The 17,185-nt window shown below is 43.9% G+C and overlaps 1 protein-coding gene across 1 annotated transcript in view; it reads left to right on the top strand.

The window, feature by feature from the left end:
• LOC308320479 (EMILIN-1-A-like) overlaps nt 1-17,185 on the top strand; it is a 77,180-nt gene that overhangs the window by 25,527 nt on the left and 34,468 nt on the right. Inside the window, exon 2 of the mRNA XM_080770912.1 lies at nt 15,978-16,103. Within this exon, the coding sequence (XP_080627038.1) occupies nt 15,978-16,103 (126 nt within the window). The remainder of the gene's footprint in view (nt 1-15,977; nt 16,104-17,185) is intronic.

Here is a 17,185-nt window from a genome sequence, read left to right as displayed (position 1 = left end):
CTCACACACTCTTAAAGAGGACTCTGACATCTACCATCTGGCTCACACACTCTGTAAGAGGTGTTTTATTAGTGGATCTAATCCATTTGTATCGATTATAAAAAATAATCAAACAAATAATTAATTATAGTAATCGGTCCCTATTCTGGGGGCATGTCAGAGGCAAAAACAATATTTTAAAAAGCTCACAACACATCGCAAAGTTAATTAACACTTAGACCACTAGCATTTATTGACAAATTATGATATACTTCACACCATCCGGTACTGAACACGAACTAGGTCGAACGGGTCCTGGATAGGTCTTGTTTACCAAACGGATCTATGCCGGTGCACTGGAGGGCTCCACATCACCGGCTCTGTGCCATCAAATAAACCTTGTTTTGACCAAAAATGCCATCTGGGACAAGGAATAGGAGATACAGGCGATTGAAAGAAACGGATAGAATGGATTATTATGGCAACGACGATCTAAGATGGGTGACCCAGTGTAATGACAACAACAGCTAGCAACCCGATGCTAACGCAGGAGAGCAAAGCGTGGGTCTGTCCATCTAGTGAGGTCAGCGGCACTGCACCAATCACTGTCAGGACGAGGTGTAGGAGGGAAGACACACACACACACATGCACATGCATGGCTTGCACGCACGCAAGCGCACATGCACGCACACACACACACACACACACACACACACACACACACAGACCACAGCAGTTCCACATAAAAGGATACTGGAGAAACTCCTACTGACCAATTAAGGGTCTTCCTGAGGTCACCCGACAGCCACCCACCCCTCTCCTCATCTTCCTCCTTCTCAACTAGCCTGGGATCAGTACTGTTTTAACACTGTAAATGCCCAGCGTCAGTAGGAACTAGTAAATTGGTGTGCCCATGGCTAGTTGTTGCTTCAGAGCCCTTCTCAAGGTGACACATCTCGTTGTGCAGAATCAAACCAAAACACTGACCAGGATACTTAAGATTTATGGAGTGTAGTTTTCAGTTGGATTCAGGAACTTCAAAGTTGTAGTTTCCAGAACAAGCAGACGGCCATTCAACACATCTAGACTAGAGCAGAGCATTCAACCATTATGAGTACGATGACCACAATCCTCTTCCCCAGTGTGTTGAGGACAAGTGTTTGACTTTACATCCATTCACACTATGCAGCTCTGCGAGTGATAGCAGGAGTAAGGGACATAGTAAAATAATCAAAACTCAAAGCAAACATTATACATTTTTCAACCGGACCGAAAACCCACTGACCTGACACACACTCAGCATTAGTAGGTTGGCTTGGAGGCCACATAGGGGGTGGTAAGGTAATGCAATACAAGAATACAGCTGTAGAAGCGTTTAACACTGTTAACACAATCAGTCCCGGGATTCCTTCAAAATAGGAGCTCTGGGGTGTCGGGAAATCCGGGAAAAAAACGGAGAAATATTTTGCTAGCTTACCTTTCTCTCGTTTCCATTATATCGCGAAATATTCCAAAGCGTTCATATTTTTAACGAGAGGCGGATGAGAAGTCAGAAATGAAGCGCTTAGTATATCCATCAGATCAAAACCACGGATAGCGCCCTAGATGAGCAGATACGAGGTATTCTTTCTGCCACGCTAACAGCTAAGTGAACGGGACGCTAAAATTAACGAAGAGCGAAGCTTACGGTTACCTTAGAGTCCCACTCAAATATAAAAAAAAGGAAAAAATTCAGAATATTATTCTCTCGCCTGATATAATTGAAGATGCGCTAGGACGTGTGGACACGCTAGAAAGTAACACAGCTGTCTGCTGATAATCAAATGATTAGTAAAAGCAGAGAGATGTGTCGGGGTGCGCGGTGAGTCACTTATCACATCGGCGTGAAGTCATGTTTCGGTCGTCACCTTATCACCTAAAACTGAAGTATGAATAGGCCTTAACACGCCTATCATTAATTTGATTAGCTGCAGCTGTTGCTTACATCATGGTGTACTGGTGTACATGGTGTAAGTCTGTCAGTTATGCAGGTCTAACTGGACAACAAACTACGACATTATAGCCTATCCCCTTTAATGAGTGTTTATAAATGTAAGCAAATGGACCCTGGAGGAGCGGGATCCGCACGCAGCCACCAACCAGGCGGGTGGTGGTACAGTATGCCTTTATGGGTCCATTTTGGTTACATTTTGTGCACCCTCAGCTCTATGTGCCGTAGTTCTAGATTGCACATCTTCCACGATGGACTCCAGGAGAACATATATAGGTCACAGCTGCTCCTCGTCCACCATGATGAAGTGGCTCCAGAGAGTCAATCAGACCGGAGACACAGTGGAATACACGGCTGACGTGTGTTAGGGAGGGAGCCGGCCAGTATGGTGTCGTATCGTATGCACCATGGCCTGGAAGCCTCGCAGCGCTTTGAAGGACGCTCTCATTATGGAGCCATGAGTTCAGCCTTTTCTGCTCAGCTGGAACCGCTTTACCTCATGAATAAAATCACGAATGAAGAAGAAAGGCGAGAGGGCAGCGAGGGGACAGAGGAGTAGTGAATTCAGCGCTGTCCCCCAAAAATGGCTGGCTGTCGCTGCGAGGGCTGTCGTGTACGTGAACCGACGATTGATTTAGATTCTTGGAGTTACTTATCGTTTGTGTCTGTTTGACGGGGACCACCTGATGTCTCGTAGTTGTAGTACCAGAGGCAGGGGCTTTAACTGTGTCAGGGCAATTCACACTGTGCCGGGTTAGGGAAAACAAATATACTCCAGGCGCCCTTCTTGGCTGGCTGTATACCTTGCAGCACTCATTGTATTCATAGCAGTGGAAACAACTCCATAGAGCTACAGTGCTGCACTAGTGGCCTGTCTAAATGTTCATCTTTCACAATGCAGCGTTCCTTACGTGAACCCCAGCATGCAGCCTTATATTATATTCTTCGTCTTTCACAAAATCACAATGCCAAGTGTTTCGATCACCTCACATGAACCCTAACGTCCCTATTCTGAGGCCAACATTTGCATCTACGAGCAACCAGTAGTGTGAGCTTTACACATTGGTTTGTGTGTAGATGGAAAAGAATTATAATAAATTATCATTTATAATACGTTACTTTTCGTTAGTCATTGAAAGTCCCTGCCAGAGTTGTCCATTGGTCATGTTTACAGTGCATGCATTATCTTACTCACCTATAGTGTGTACAAGTGCAGACACAGTCGATAATCTCTCTGTACTTTCCTATCAGCTAACTTCAGTGTCAGTGCAGTCAGTGTCTGTGGTTATGGTCTTTCTAGGACAGAAGTGATATTATCTACCTGTAAGTTCATTGCATAGAAACATTTCATTCTTTGGCCATGAACCCGTTGTTGCCATGAGACATTTTCTGCAATGACACCTCCTCCTCTGTGGCGTTTCCTTCTTAAGTCCGGTTCAGATGGAACCGGGCTCCGTAGTCGTGCACTGAAAATGGCTGATCTACAAGCTCACATTGTGTTGTGTGGATCTGCTGTATTGTGAGCTGCTTTGTACAGATCAGCATCAGACCACAACTCTCTCTTTGATTAAATCAAAAGTCAATCTGTTGATGATTCTCTTAATCCTGTCCTCACTCTGCCTCTATTTCTCTCTTGGTCTCTATCTTAAAATCTATTTCTCTCCTTCCTGTAACATCCAGCTCTGTGTTTCTCTGTTGCCCTTCTCGGTTTTTTGCATTCAGTTTTATTAAATGTGTACTAGCTTGCGCAAAATGTACGATATTGCGAAATGATCCAGATAAAGATCAATGGTGTGTGTGTGTGTGTGTGTGTGTGTGTGTGTGTGTGTGCGTGTGCGTGTCTGTGTGTGTGTGCTTGTGCGTGTGTGTGTAACAAACATTTCATTAATTCAACAATGGATAATATCTATTCTTTTCTCTTTCCCCCTCTGTGCCTCCATCACTTAATACTGCCCACCTTCTCTCTCTCTCTCTCTCTCTCTCTCTCTCTCTCTGTCATATCACAGATGCCACTCAAAGATAACAGCCACAGTACAGTCTAGAGATGTACAGTACAATAGTGTTGGGTTACGGGACACTATCTGAGTGGAGCCTGCGAGAGGAGTGGTGTCTGGATCAGTGTTAGATGAGGGGGGGGGGTCTGGATCAGTGTTAGATGAGGGGGGGGGGGGGGGTCTGGATCAGTGTTAGATGGGGGGGGTTCTGGATCAGTGTTAGATGGGGGGGGGGGGGGGGGGCTGGCACATGCATGACAAGGACTGAGAGAGACTGAAAGAGAACACGGAGGGAACCCACATATTTATATACCAGTCTCATCCAGATTAAGACAATACTGCAGTTATTGGAATGGCCAAGAAAGCACTGTCACATGATTTCCAACATCAGCATTATAGGCATTAGTAATCAGTAAAAATAAATAAAATTGAATTGTTGTAGGACGAATAGCGAAAATAGCCCGTCTACAAGCTCACAGTAGACAGACAGACAGACAGAGAGACACCTGAAAGGGTCTGCTACAAGCATCATTTTCAATCTCAATGTCTTTTCCTGATGTGTCTGTATCTGAAGCACACACGTACACTCACGCACGCACACACACACACACACACACACACACACACACACACACACACACACACACACACACACACACACACACACACACACATACACACAGCCCCCTTGGCGTGGAGGCGTTAGTAGGAGGAAGGATGTTGGACCCGCTGACCGGGCAGACACAGGAAGTGAAGTAGAGTTGAAGGTCGCTGATAGACGTGCTGATTGGACAATTAGAAGACCAATGAAAACACAGTGAATCAGAGACTCTGACCCTATCTGAGGTCCTGTGCACCTGTGTGTGTGTGTGTCTCTCTCTCTGTCTGTCTCTCTCTCTCTCTCTCTCTCTCTCTCTCTCTCTCTCTCTCTCTCTCTCAGTACTCCCCAATGATTCCACATGATGCGTTTTGTTTTAGATGTGATGAAAAAAGATGTGTTTCAGTGTGCGTGCGTGCGTACGTGTGTACGTGTAGTGGGGGGTATTCTGACATCATGACAGATATTTGGAGCGATCATGGCACTCATCGTTAATTGTTTACTAAACGGAGAAGGAATCATTGGTATGCTCACTAGTGTCTGTCTGTCTGTCTCTGTCTGTCTGTCTGTCTGTCTTCTCTCTCTGTCTTTTTTTCCTTCGTCTCCTTTTCCGATCCCACCTCTCTCTCTCGGAGCCAGCTGAGCTGAGAAGAGGTTGTGCAAGTTGACGAAACATTGACGATTTCAGGCGTCTGTGAGAAGGAGAAACGCATCCGTAGCAGATGGACGAGGAATGCCAATTGCCCGCAGTTGGCTCGTGACGCTATGAAAGGCTGAGAGATTTAACTGGAAAATGCAGAGCAGCCCCCCCCTCCCCCCCCCCACCCCCCCAATCCCCCCCCAACAAGCAGAAACAGATCCACAGAGAGAGACAGAGAGACATACAGCCTCATACCAGATGCAAGAAGTGTGCCATAGACTCAGCGACCCCAAATTTGTCAGCTTTACTATTGTGTGTGAGTTGTGTATTGTGGTCGTTGGGGGGCTGTGTATTGTGGTATGACGATGCATAATATATTTCTTTTGGCAGTGCACACTGTACATTAAGAGCGAAGCACACGAGCATTCGCATGCCTGCACGCACATGTATACCAATGCACTGTACATAATATTGCACTCATTCATTTTAAACTCTTCTAGTTTTCAAAAAAGAAAAGCTGATACGCAAATTTTGAAGAATGTCGGTTCCCCTTGCACAACATCCTTTTAAATGGTGTCTGCGGCCAACTACGTATCAATCTAGGGTTCCTTGACATGAACATGCTTAAGAAACACCGAGATATTTTATGTGATTGCACTCAATGTCTTGCAGACATACCTCTAACTTCTATGCTCACATAATTATGTGCAACGGAGTGCACGAAAATGACCCTTTTCCTCACGAGGACGAGATGTCCTCATGAGGTCAATTCTGATTGGTATTACTATCCTTGTGGGGACGTTTGTTCCCCGCAAGGATGGTTATACATGACATTACACGCACACACACACACATCCTACAGTACACACATACACCGAAGAGTTGAGTGTGCCAGGGGGTGGCCGTGGTGCGTGCGTGCGTGCGTGTGTTGCTGATGTAAAGCAGTGTAGACAGGCGGAGGTGGAGAGTGCTGTGGATGAGTTAACAGGGTGGAAACCCTAAACATCATCACCATCATCATGACCACACCGTGACTGATTCATGGACCACAATCTCCACCGTGGACCACCAGGCTCAGCGGCTATATTACACTGATTTATATTATATAATATAGCCCCATGACATATATATGCAGGAGGCCAATTTCGAATAATAGGTCACATATATAAACATATGTGACTAAATTTGACTGAGGGACTGCCATTGGATTTTTGTTTTAAATTTTTGTTTTTTTCATGTCATATGAAAGCAGGGAAACATAGCTTCAAATTGACATATTGGTTGTTCAGTTTGACCCACCAGTTTTGGAGATATGGCTTATAGAGTAATGTCTTGCAGAGAAACAGCGAGTTGAGGAAACGGGCTTGAAAGGTTCACTTCTGTGGTCTCTAACATTACACCTAGCTACATGTTTAAGCATTTATTTCATATTTACATTTCAGCTCTGACACTAATTTCAGACATGCTCTGAAATTAGTCAGAGTCTGCCTGTAATATTAACTTATTTTGAAATGTTTCACCTCTGGTGAAAAGCTGGAGTTTGCGCGATGGCAGGCTCTCAGTCAAATCTGGTCACATATTATGTTGCACATAGGGCTGGGACTTTTTTATCAAGGTTGTAGTAAGGCTACTTAACCAAGACCAACAGATAAACAAGTGCAGGTCTATATGAATATATGGGGGGATATAACAACAACTTTATTAGGGGGGATAAGGCGAAGGAATAAAATGAATACAAAAACAGTGGAATGAGCTATCTGGAGAGTAGTTAGGGAGTGATCAATGCATTCCACAGGTTGCGGGCAGCAATTCCAGAACAGTGGAAAACATGTTGACGAAATTGTCAGTATATTTTGTCTTAGTTTTAGTCATCATAGCTTAGTTTTCATTTAGTTTCCATTTAGTTTTCGTCAGTGAAAAAAGGTAGTCGACGAACATTTTTCGAAATCAACTCTGCATGGAAGCTAACGTTGGTGTAGCTCCATATGGAAACTTACCATCTGCAATTGCACACAGCCATGATGCTGTTGTGTTACCCACACTTCCACCCGATAGCTTTCAAATCTAAATGTCCCATCCACACTTACACCCGATAGCTTTCAAATCTAAATGTCCCATCCACACTTCCACCCGATAGCTTTCAAATCTAAATGTCCCATCCACACTTCCACCCGATAGCTTTCAAATCTAAATGTCCCATCCACACTTCCACCCGATAGCTTTCAAATCTAAATGTCCCATCCACACTTCCACCTGATAGCTTTCAAATCTAAATGTCCCATCCACACTTCCACCCGATAGCTTTCAAATCTAAATGTCCCATCCACACTTCCACCCGATAGCTTTCAAATCTAAATGTCCCATCCACCCTTCCACCCGATAGCTTTTAAATCTAAATGTCCCATCCACTCTTCCACCCGATAGCTTTTAAATCTAAATGCCCCATCCACTCTTCCACCCGATAGCTTTTAAATCTAAATGTCCCATCCACTCTTCCACCCGATAGCTTTTAAATCTAAATGTCCCATCCACTCTTCCACCCGATAGCTTTTAAATCTAAATGTCCCATCCACTCTTCCACCCGATAGCTTTTAAATCTAAATGTCCCATCCACTCTTCCACCCGATAGCTTTTAAATCTAAATGTCCCATCCACCCCGATAGCTTTTAAGGCCGAATGTATAGGGCTGAAGTGGTTAATGTATGTTTTATAATAATAATCCAAATCTACAGTACAAAGTAACCAGTAGGCTAACTAAAGTGTGAAAGTATAATATTTGTGATGTAGTGGAGGTGAAGTAAAGTACAAATACCTCAAAATTATACTTAAGTAGAGTAGGCCTACTTAAGTAAATGTACTTTAATACTTGATACCACTGCCCCCAACCCTATACGGCCCTTTACAGTCCGGCGCTGCTCCAACACCAACCTCGTGATGACTAGGCCCAAATCCAAGGCCCTGCGAGGGAAAGAGACCAGGCTGATAAATAAACATGCCTTCTACCATTTCATGAATAATCACACACATCCTCTGAGATAATTGGGGTGCACTCTGGGACCATCTGTTTACCAGCAGAATGAGAGAGAGAGAAAGTGTGTGTTTGAGTGTGCGTGCGTGCGTGCATGCGTGGTGCGTGCACGCGATATGGGGGGATAAATTGTTTTACACTTGCAGGATGGAGGGGGAAGTCTGTGTGGTTTTTGTTTGGGATATTTCTGTGACTTAGCATGCAAACTATGCATGATGTCATACATGCTTTACTGCCTGGCATATCCCTCTCATAACGTGAATACAGTATGTATTTACTGTATCTATGCGTCTGTCTTTCTATGCGTCTTATACACACCTTTTTACGCCTATCTTTGTGCTTGGGTGTACTGTGTATATTAACATGTCTGTTAGGCACAGACGCACGCACGCACGCACGCACGCACACACGCACACACAAGCATCCAGGTGCAGCCTGCAGCTGCTTCAGTCTGACAGCTCACAGGTGTCAAAGGTCAGCTGTTATTCTGGCCCCAGGCTGTTTGGCGGGGTCATGCGGGGTCAGGCTTCCCTCAGAGGAAGTGCTTCCAGGTCAGTCAGTCATGTCAGCCAGAGGTTGCCTCTGTTTGACTCAGTCAGGACGACCCTGTAAATAATGTTCTCATCCACGGCGCCCAACCAATTACGTCGTTATATTTAATTTAATGTTTACAGCACCTTCCATCAATGTCATGACCAGCTCAGTGGCCTTGTGGTCGGAGTGTCCGCCCTGAGACTGGGAGGTCGGGTTCAACCCCGGCCGGGTCACACCAAAGACTGTAAAAATGGGACCCAGTGCCTCCCTGCTTGGCACTCAGCATCAAGGGTTGGATTGGGGCTAAGTCCCTGTGACATACTAACGCCATGTCCAGGTGGTGTACTTGTATATATCAAGCTGCCCCACGCTACAGAAACAGGAGATAGACTCCTGCCCTATGGGCCTCTTGGCTCAGAAAGGCTTACTACATCTATGTCATATTACGCTACATAAATATAAATACCTTGGCCTTTACTTCTGTCACCTTGCCCAGTAATCATTTTGATCTCTCATGTGTGTCTACATTCTATATAATGGGTGAATAGAAATTTCCCACATGGCATTTGGAAACAAGGAAACATAAATCAAACATTTCACGTCTTGTAACATTTCTCAACAGTGGTTCTTCTTACCAATTTAAAGATGACACTGGTTCCAATTAATGTATCCCGGAACAAATTGTTTTATCTTGTTTCCATAAAATTGTGAAATCCGTCAGGTTAGCTCCTAGGCAAACACCAGACGGAAACAAATGCCTAATTTATGCCTTGTCGCGTCGTACAATGGCACTGTGGAGCGAAAATAATAAATAATGTGTTGCAACATTTAGACGTTAACGGTTAGACTATTTTTAGGCATTTTTTCACCCTTTAGGGCGAGGTTCCTTCGAGGTGTCTTACTGGTAATAACATACTCCACCATATTATACAGATTTGACAAAATTACATTTTACTAATTAAAAAAGTTACATAGAACAAAGGGGAAAAGGCAGATCTCTAAGCTTACAACGTGGTTTTTATGCAACACGTTGTGAACTTGCAGATCGGCTATTTTCACTACTTGTGTCACACGTTTGTGTGCCGAAATAGGGCATTAATTTATGAAAAAACAGAACGGTGAAATATGGAGATACACGTTTTTATGCTCCACGCCCACAGTATTTGGTGTGTCGCCGTCACTGTGGAATATTGTTCATCTTGGTGGTGGTTGGCTGTGTTAAAGCTCCATGGGTCCATGGAGGAGGACTGCCAGATTCAATATATATATCATTTATTTGGTTTAGGGTTAGGGACGTGTGTGTGTGTGTGTGTGTGTGTGTGTGTGTGTGTGTGTGTGTGTGTGTGTGTGTGTGTGTGTGTGTGTGTGTGTGTGTGTGTGTGTGTGTGTGTGTGTGTGTGTGTGTGTGTGTGTGTGTGTGTGTGTGTGTGTGTGTGTGATAGAGAGTCTCTCTCTCTCTCTCCCTCACACTCTCACATACACACAACACATACAAACAGAAAGTACATTCCAAGCGATCAGCGATGACATCAGTGCCATCATGAGCTTATCATTTCCAAATTAGGTTTTTGTTTTCACAGTCAGAGAAACCTTTGTGCGTCACAACAGCAACACAACACAACGTTATGCTGACTCCAAAACAATTCACTTTACAAGGATGCAGCGTGGGAAATCCACTGGCCAGACATTACAGTTGACAGCTATAGCTGTCCACTGAATATGAAACACTGACGTGATTATAAGTAGAGTTGTCCGATACCATTCTTTTCAGACCGAGAACGAGTACAAGTACTTCATTTTTAGTACTCGCCGATACTGAGTGCCGATACGAGTACTTTATTTTTGTTGAGTAACCACTTATTGTACCCCCTTTTTTCATAGATGCAGATGGATCTCCGATCTGCACACAGCTGTCATTTATGCTTGTGGATCGGCAGTTTTTGGCGATTGTGTAGTGATCACAACAACCGTATAATGGTCATGCGTATTCATTGAACCTATACGTATGTGTCAGCACTGGAGCAAGATTATCCACTCTGTTACTAATACCGCCATGGACCCGTAAGCGTCCATTTGGTTCCATTTGTGCAGAAAAGGTCCATTTGGATCCCTGGTGGTCCCTGAACCCGACATTTGAAACAGCGTAATAAGTTTGTGCCAAATTCAGGACACATGCACAGACTGCAACGGTGCCTGAACAAAGTGCTGTTGTTAGTCATGCATGGTGATGGTTTGTATTGTGGGTGACGTCAGCCTACACCAGCGTATCCACACTGGAGAAAAACCCTACCATTGTAAACATTGTGACAAGAGTTTCAGTCAGTTAGGTGTCTTGAAGATGGAGTGCCGTGATTTTTTTCCACCCTAAAACATGATCATCAGGTCTTATTGTTATATAAGGAGGTATAATTGTTTCCAAAAAAGTGTACAGTATTTGTACGATGATAAGAGCGCCCCTCACTTCACACCTTTTAGACAGTTCAAGTTTAGAAAGTATAAAGTAAACAACCTTCCAGCGCCTACCAAAGCATCTTCTGCTGTCCACTGATCTGCTGATCTCGTGGAGGAGATTTCTGTGTCGAGGGAAAGACTGAGGGGGCCGGGGATAGAGCCCTGGGGGACCTCGGTCAGCTGAAGCATACAGGGTGTTTAACTCTTCCAAGCTGTTTCTCTGCTGCATTTTGAAATGTATGGGAGTGGATTAGTGGTGTTTTTAGAGTTCTCCCCTCCACACTGAAGCATGAAAACCACACAGACCACAGAGAAATGTTTGACATTACCAAGTCATGCCATTATCATTATGAAAATCACTTTGGAATGTCATCTTTCAAAACGTCTTGATGCTTAAATTGATGCTTGGGGAGATGATGCACAGCAGTGATGAGGTGACCTTGTGTTTGCACATCAGGGTTTCGCATTTATCAACATTTTGCATGCAAACACATTTGCGCATGCGTGCGTGCGTGCGTGTGTGTGTGTGTGTGTGTGTGTGTGTGTGTGTGTGTGTGTGTGTGTGTGTGTGTGTGTGTGTGTGTGTGTGCATCCACTGTGCAGACATGTGGCAAGGACTCCATTCATCCATTTCTACTAGAATGTCCATAGATTTAAAGCAGGGGTTTTCAACTGATTATGAACCACGCTGACTAATAATCAACCTGGGGACCACCACCCTGACTAAGAATCAACCACTGTTGAGTTGGGTGAGGGGATATTAAAATTAATATAAAATTAAATCAAGCCCTTAACAATTTAACTGGCATTATGCTAGTCGTCCGGAGCTATTCCTTTCCCATGGTTGCCCTTACTCTGTTCTCTTAACCTTGCATATTAAACTCATAGATAGCAGACACATGCGATTGCATGATTATATGGGCACATTTGACATTTCCTAATAGACTCAACCAGTCAATCCGGTTCACTTTCCCTTGAAATTCAAACTCCCTTTCTGAGGAAGTTCTTGACATCAGACTTCCCAGTAACTGACATTGATGTCATCATACATACATCACCAGGTCACTTAATGAACTAGTTCGTTTCCCAACTAGTGGTCGATAAAAAACATACTAAATGCATGGCCAGGGACCACATGCAATACCTTCACGGACCACCAGTGGTCCACGGACCACCTGTTGAAAACCCATGATTTAAAGTAAAGCTGCAATCCATAACCTTTTTATCCAGGATTTGAGCCTGCAACTGAATGTTCCACTAAGCTCAGCTTTTCGAGGAGATATACTGTATATTGGGCTTATGAGCAGGCCTACTGTTTTGTCAACCAGGCCGACACCAGGGTCTACATTTCGCAATGGAAGTGTATGGAGAGTTGGAGACCACCTCTGGCTCCTACCACCATTGTATCATCACACATTTGTTAAAATATTATATTATTCATTCAAATAATTTCCAGATTGCAGCGTTAAAAAGCAGCTCTGACCATGCATAACATTACAGTACAGTAGACTACAGCACAGGGAATAGGGATGCACAGCACACTATTGACATTTTCCCCAAATCCCATAACCGATTAATTGCATCATGGTCAAAGCGATCGATACCGATCCAGTACGATAACTATAACTAACTGTACAGACTTAAAAAAACCTGTGCACTCTTAGTACCTCAATTATTAGGCTTTCTGATTAACACTGCACTCTGTTTCCAAGTGTCTGCTTTCACTACGGAGATGAGCACAGTTCATCAGTTCAAACAACTTAAATGTGAATAGAGATGCAACTCCTTTGCAATTGTATTTGTTCAACAGGCAGATCCTTTTGATCTGCCACCTTCAACATCAAAAAAGCATTTTTACCCCCCAGCTTCACTATCAAACCCTGTCGATCAATACTCAACAGAATATTGGAATAATTTTGATGTCAGCTGATACTAATAACATATAACGATATAATAGCATGCATCCCTAGTTATAAATGCACTTAGAGAATCCCCCCTCCTTGCCTAAAATGAGCTTATATTGCCATTGTATAAGGTGATGGAAGCCAGCCCAGTGCTGTTCTTCTGAAGCTGGTCTGGAGTCAGTTAATGCTTTGTTGTGTGTGTGTGTGTGTGTGTGTGTGTGTGTGATGTGAGTGAGGCCAGTCTGTTGTATGATCCTCATGACGCACACTGTCTCATCTTTCACGAGAGGTTTTTCTTTTCTTTTTTGTTGACGAAGATCATGTGATTCTCATTAAAAACAAGCTGACTATTATAACTCTGAAAATAGCTTTTGAAAGGGAGTTACTGTACTCTCGCCTTTTCTACCCAGTAAAATCCTCAGTGTTAATATTATCCATTTGTAACCCAAAGAGAGTACACAATGGACCCATGTGGTTCCATTTTGTTCTCTCTCTGGGTTAAAGGCACAGGGATTGGACTGTGTAGTGAAGTAGGCCGTAGGCCCGGGGTTCTTGGAATTGGACCATTAAGGCATCAGAGAGGAGAGAAGTACCAGAGCTCTCAAATATTCATATAAATAAACTTTATGAGGTGCAAAGCAAGGACTTTCATTCTCAACAGGCTTTCAGTAGCTTCTTCATCTAGCAGGGGGCGGACTTGTAAGGAATCAGCAAGACTTGGCTTTTGGTGACTATAGTTTCTGAATGTTGGCGTGGTGTTAGGTATGGGTGTAAGGTTTTCAAAAAGCTGTGCAAACGCCCTAGTGGTCTGTTTGCACAGACTGAAATATTGGATACGTATAGGTATGGTTGAAAACCAAAATAATTGATCAAATATATTTTTATAGGCCTACTATTGGGTGTGCTAAAACATACTACAATTTTAGGAACAACGAACAACCAGAAAGGCATCGTTTTCAAGATGGCGTCCACGGTGGCTAAAATTGAGCTAAAATGCCTATAAACTGGGATTTTTTTTATTTTAAATCACAACAATTATGCACTTCGTAACTACTTTTTGAATTTTGGCATGGTGTTAAATATGGGCATAAGGTTTTCAAAAACCATTGCAAACTAATTTGGCTCGCCCCCTAGTGGTCGGTTTGCAATGAAACCACTATTAGATATTATGTTAGTATATGGTTGGAACTCCAGATAATTGATAGAAGAGAGTTGTTCGTTTCGGAAAACCAACAACTTGAAAGGCATCGTTTTCAAGATGGCGTCCATGATGACTGCCGGGAGCTTAAAATGCCTGTTTCATCAAACCGACCACTAGGGGGCGAGCCAAATTAGTTTGTGCATAATAGTTATAATGTTTTACATTAATCACAGTTCATAGGCTCCCGGCATGCAGCGTCACATAAAAAATCATAACAATTATGCACTTGGTAACTGCTTTTTGAATTTTGGCATGATGTTTGTTATGGTCATAATAAGGTTTTCAAAAACCATTGCAAAGAAATGTTGCTGTCCATTTTACAATCCATTTGACTGCTATGCTGTTCAGGATGACAGGCTGTGTGGGCCACGCCACGCCATACAGGCTTAGGTTTAGACATACTATTGGTCCGATAGACCGACAGCCTATACCTCAAACCCTAACGAAGCACGGGAGCAGCGCATGTTCCACCGTTGTCAATGCATGTCGGTCCGTGCATCCCTGTCACGCCGCGTTACCACATGGATGAATGTTTAACGTGATCTTGGCTGTTCATATATATAAGCATATATACTGTATACTGTGTGTGTGTGTGTGTGTGTGTGTGTGTGTGTGTGTGTGTGTGTGTGTATGTATATAATTATTATATAATTATTGTGTTGTGGTGAACATACAGTGCAAACGGGTGTCTTACTGGGTCTGACTGAAATAGTTCTAGATGTCACAGTAAATCTGAAAGGCTGTGAAACCAAGTGAGTACAGCTTCCATGTGTGCACTCTCGGAGTCACCGTCTTTCCATGTTGGAACCCCCTCCTCAAGGAACCACATGCGGGGTCCCCACTTTGAGAAGCGCACAGGAAAGGTTCCTGTCTCTCACTCTCTCGAGTCCAGTCCGCTCCCAGGCAGTGTTATCCCTGTCCGTTCACACCATGAATTCCTGCAGCATATTGAGACAGAAGGAAGGACGCGAGGGAGCTCCTTTAAATGGCTCTCAGTTGCACAAGTCTTAGGACTGCACATTAAAACCAGAACGTCCCATCTGTTATAGCTTCTCCAGCCGGTTTGAGACAGCGTGCTTACTTGTACTGTATGTTCTTTGTCGTAATTTGTCCACTAATCTTTTCAAAACTTTACTCGTGAAAGTTCCGCTGATTTCTCCCATTATTCAAAGTTTTGTTCACACTTGGATGACGCTACCCCATGTCTTGTACTACAGTGACCACTGAGCTGTACAAGAGCAGGGTGCTGTTTAAACACAGCAAAACACTTCAGAGGTTTATCAACCACTTAAACCCAATATACGTCAAATAGCGAAGGTTTGCCTGTCTTTGACAAAATTTGTCTGTTTGTGTGACTGTGAACCCAGACACGATTATTTGATTGGCTGGTCACCCCGTAGCGACGATTTGATTGGCTGAGCAAAGTACATTTTGAGGATAAAAAGTGAGGGCAGAAAAGTGAAGACGACCAAAAGTGACTGGCCACAATGTCATTTGTGATGATTTGATTGGCTGAGCACGGAATGTGATGATGTATGCATGATGACAAGAGCGCTCCTCACTTCACACGATTGTGATTTTTTTCTTGTAAATCTGAGCAGCGTTATAGAGCTGATTACATGTGTCTAACGTGTACGGTACCTGTCTCTGTCTCCAGGAACTGGTGCGCGTACGTGGTGACGAAGACGGTCAGCTGCGTGGTGGAGGATGGAGTGGAGACGTACGTGAAGCCAGACTACCATCCATGTAGCTGGGGCAACGTGCAGTGTACACGCGTAGTCATGTGAGTATATACCCTATATCCATGTACCTGGGGCAACGTGCAGTGTACACCAAGGGGCCAGTGAGGCTCTCCAACGTTGAAGCACTGGGCCCTAGTGGTAAGAGGAGGGACTGCAGGCGGACCCGTGGAAGTATGATTGGGAAACCCCGTGCAGCTGGGCTTTAACGTTGAGCGCGTTAATTTGGTGCCCAAATCGGGGGGAAAAGGCGGAAGTAGAAGGCTCTTCTGGGTGCTTCAAAACGCCACTGAGCAACTTCCACTGACATGAATAGCGGGTTGGTGCGGAGCTTCGCGCCAGTTCAGTCTCTATCCTTCTTTATACTCTATGGTATACGCGTAGTCATGTGAGTATATACAGCCTATACATTCAGTGGTTTTCAACCCTTTTCATGTCAATGAAGGCCCATTATTTATTGAACCACGGACTGCCATTTGATGAGATTCAGCCTCTCAGACCCAAGACTTGTTGATTGTTTTGTACCATATAGGAGAGCACAACAGGACAATTTTTTCTACATTCTCTAATTGTGTAGACTTTACTTTGTAAATTAAGTAATGCATAATGTCTAACAATAATTTAACTGAGAGCGTAAAAAGGAAACCAAATGGACCACGTATAAGCGCAAGGGTCCATTTTACGCTCTCAAGAGTTAAAGATCCACAAGGGTCCACTTGGTTACCAACTCTCCGTCATTTAGCATGGGGACCACCTGGAACCCCCTCAAGGACCACTGGTTGAAAACCACTTCCCTATATTTTCCACATCTTTCAAGATGTCTTGACAATAGCAGGTCTACAAGCTCACAAGTCTCTACAAGCTCTTGTAGATCGGCTATTTTCAGCTGATGTGTTTATATGCTCTGTTACCTGATTTAGCTGGGAACTCCCTTAAGGGCCCCTGGGGGTCCCCGGACTCCACTTTGAGAACCACTGCCGTAACATACACACACACACGCATGCATGCACACGCACATGCACACATGCACACGCACGCACACACACCACATGTGGGTTTACATGCAGACAAAACTATATAGACGTTGTAATGTACACAGTATTCATGTGTGAGGGCACACATATGT

This window comes from Protomyctophum bolini (genome assembly GCF_963924005.1).
Source record: "Protomyctophum bolini genome assembly, chromosome: 1".
Taxonomy (NCBI): Eukaryota; Metazoa; Chordata; class Actinopteri; order Myctophiformes; family Myctophidae; genus Protomyctophum; species Protomyctophum bolini.
Note: the sequence above shows the minus strand (reverse complement) of the source record. Positions and strands in the feature narration are given on the sequence as shown.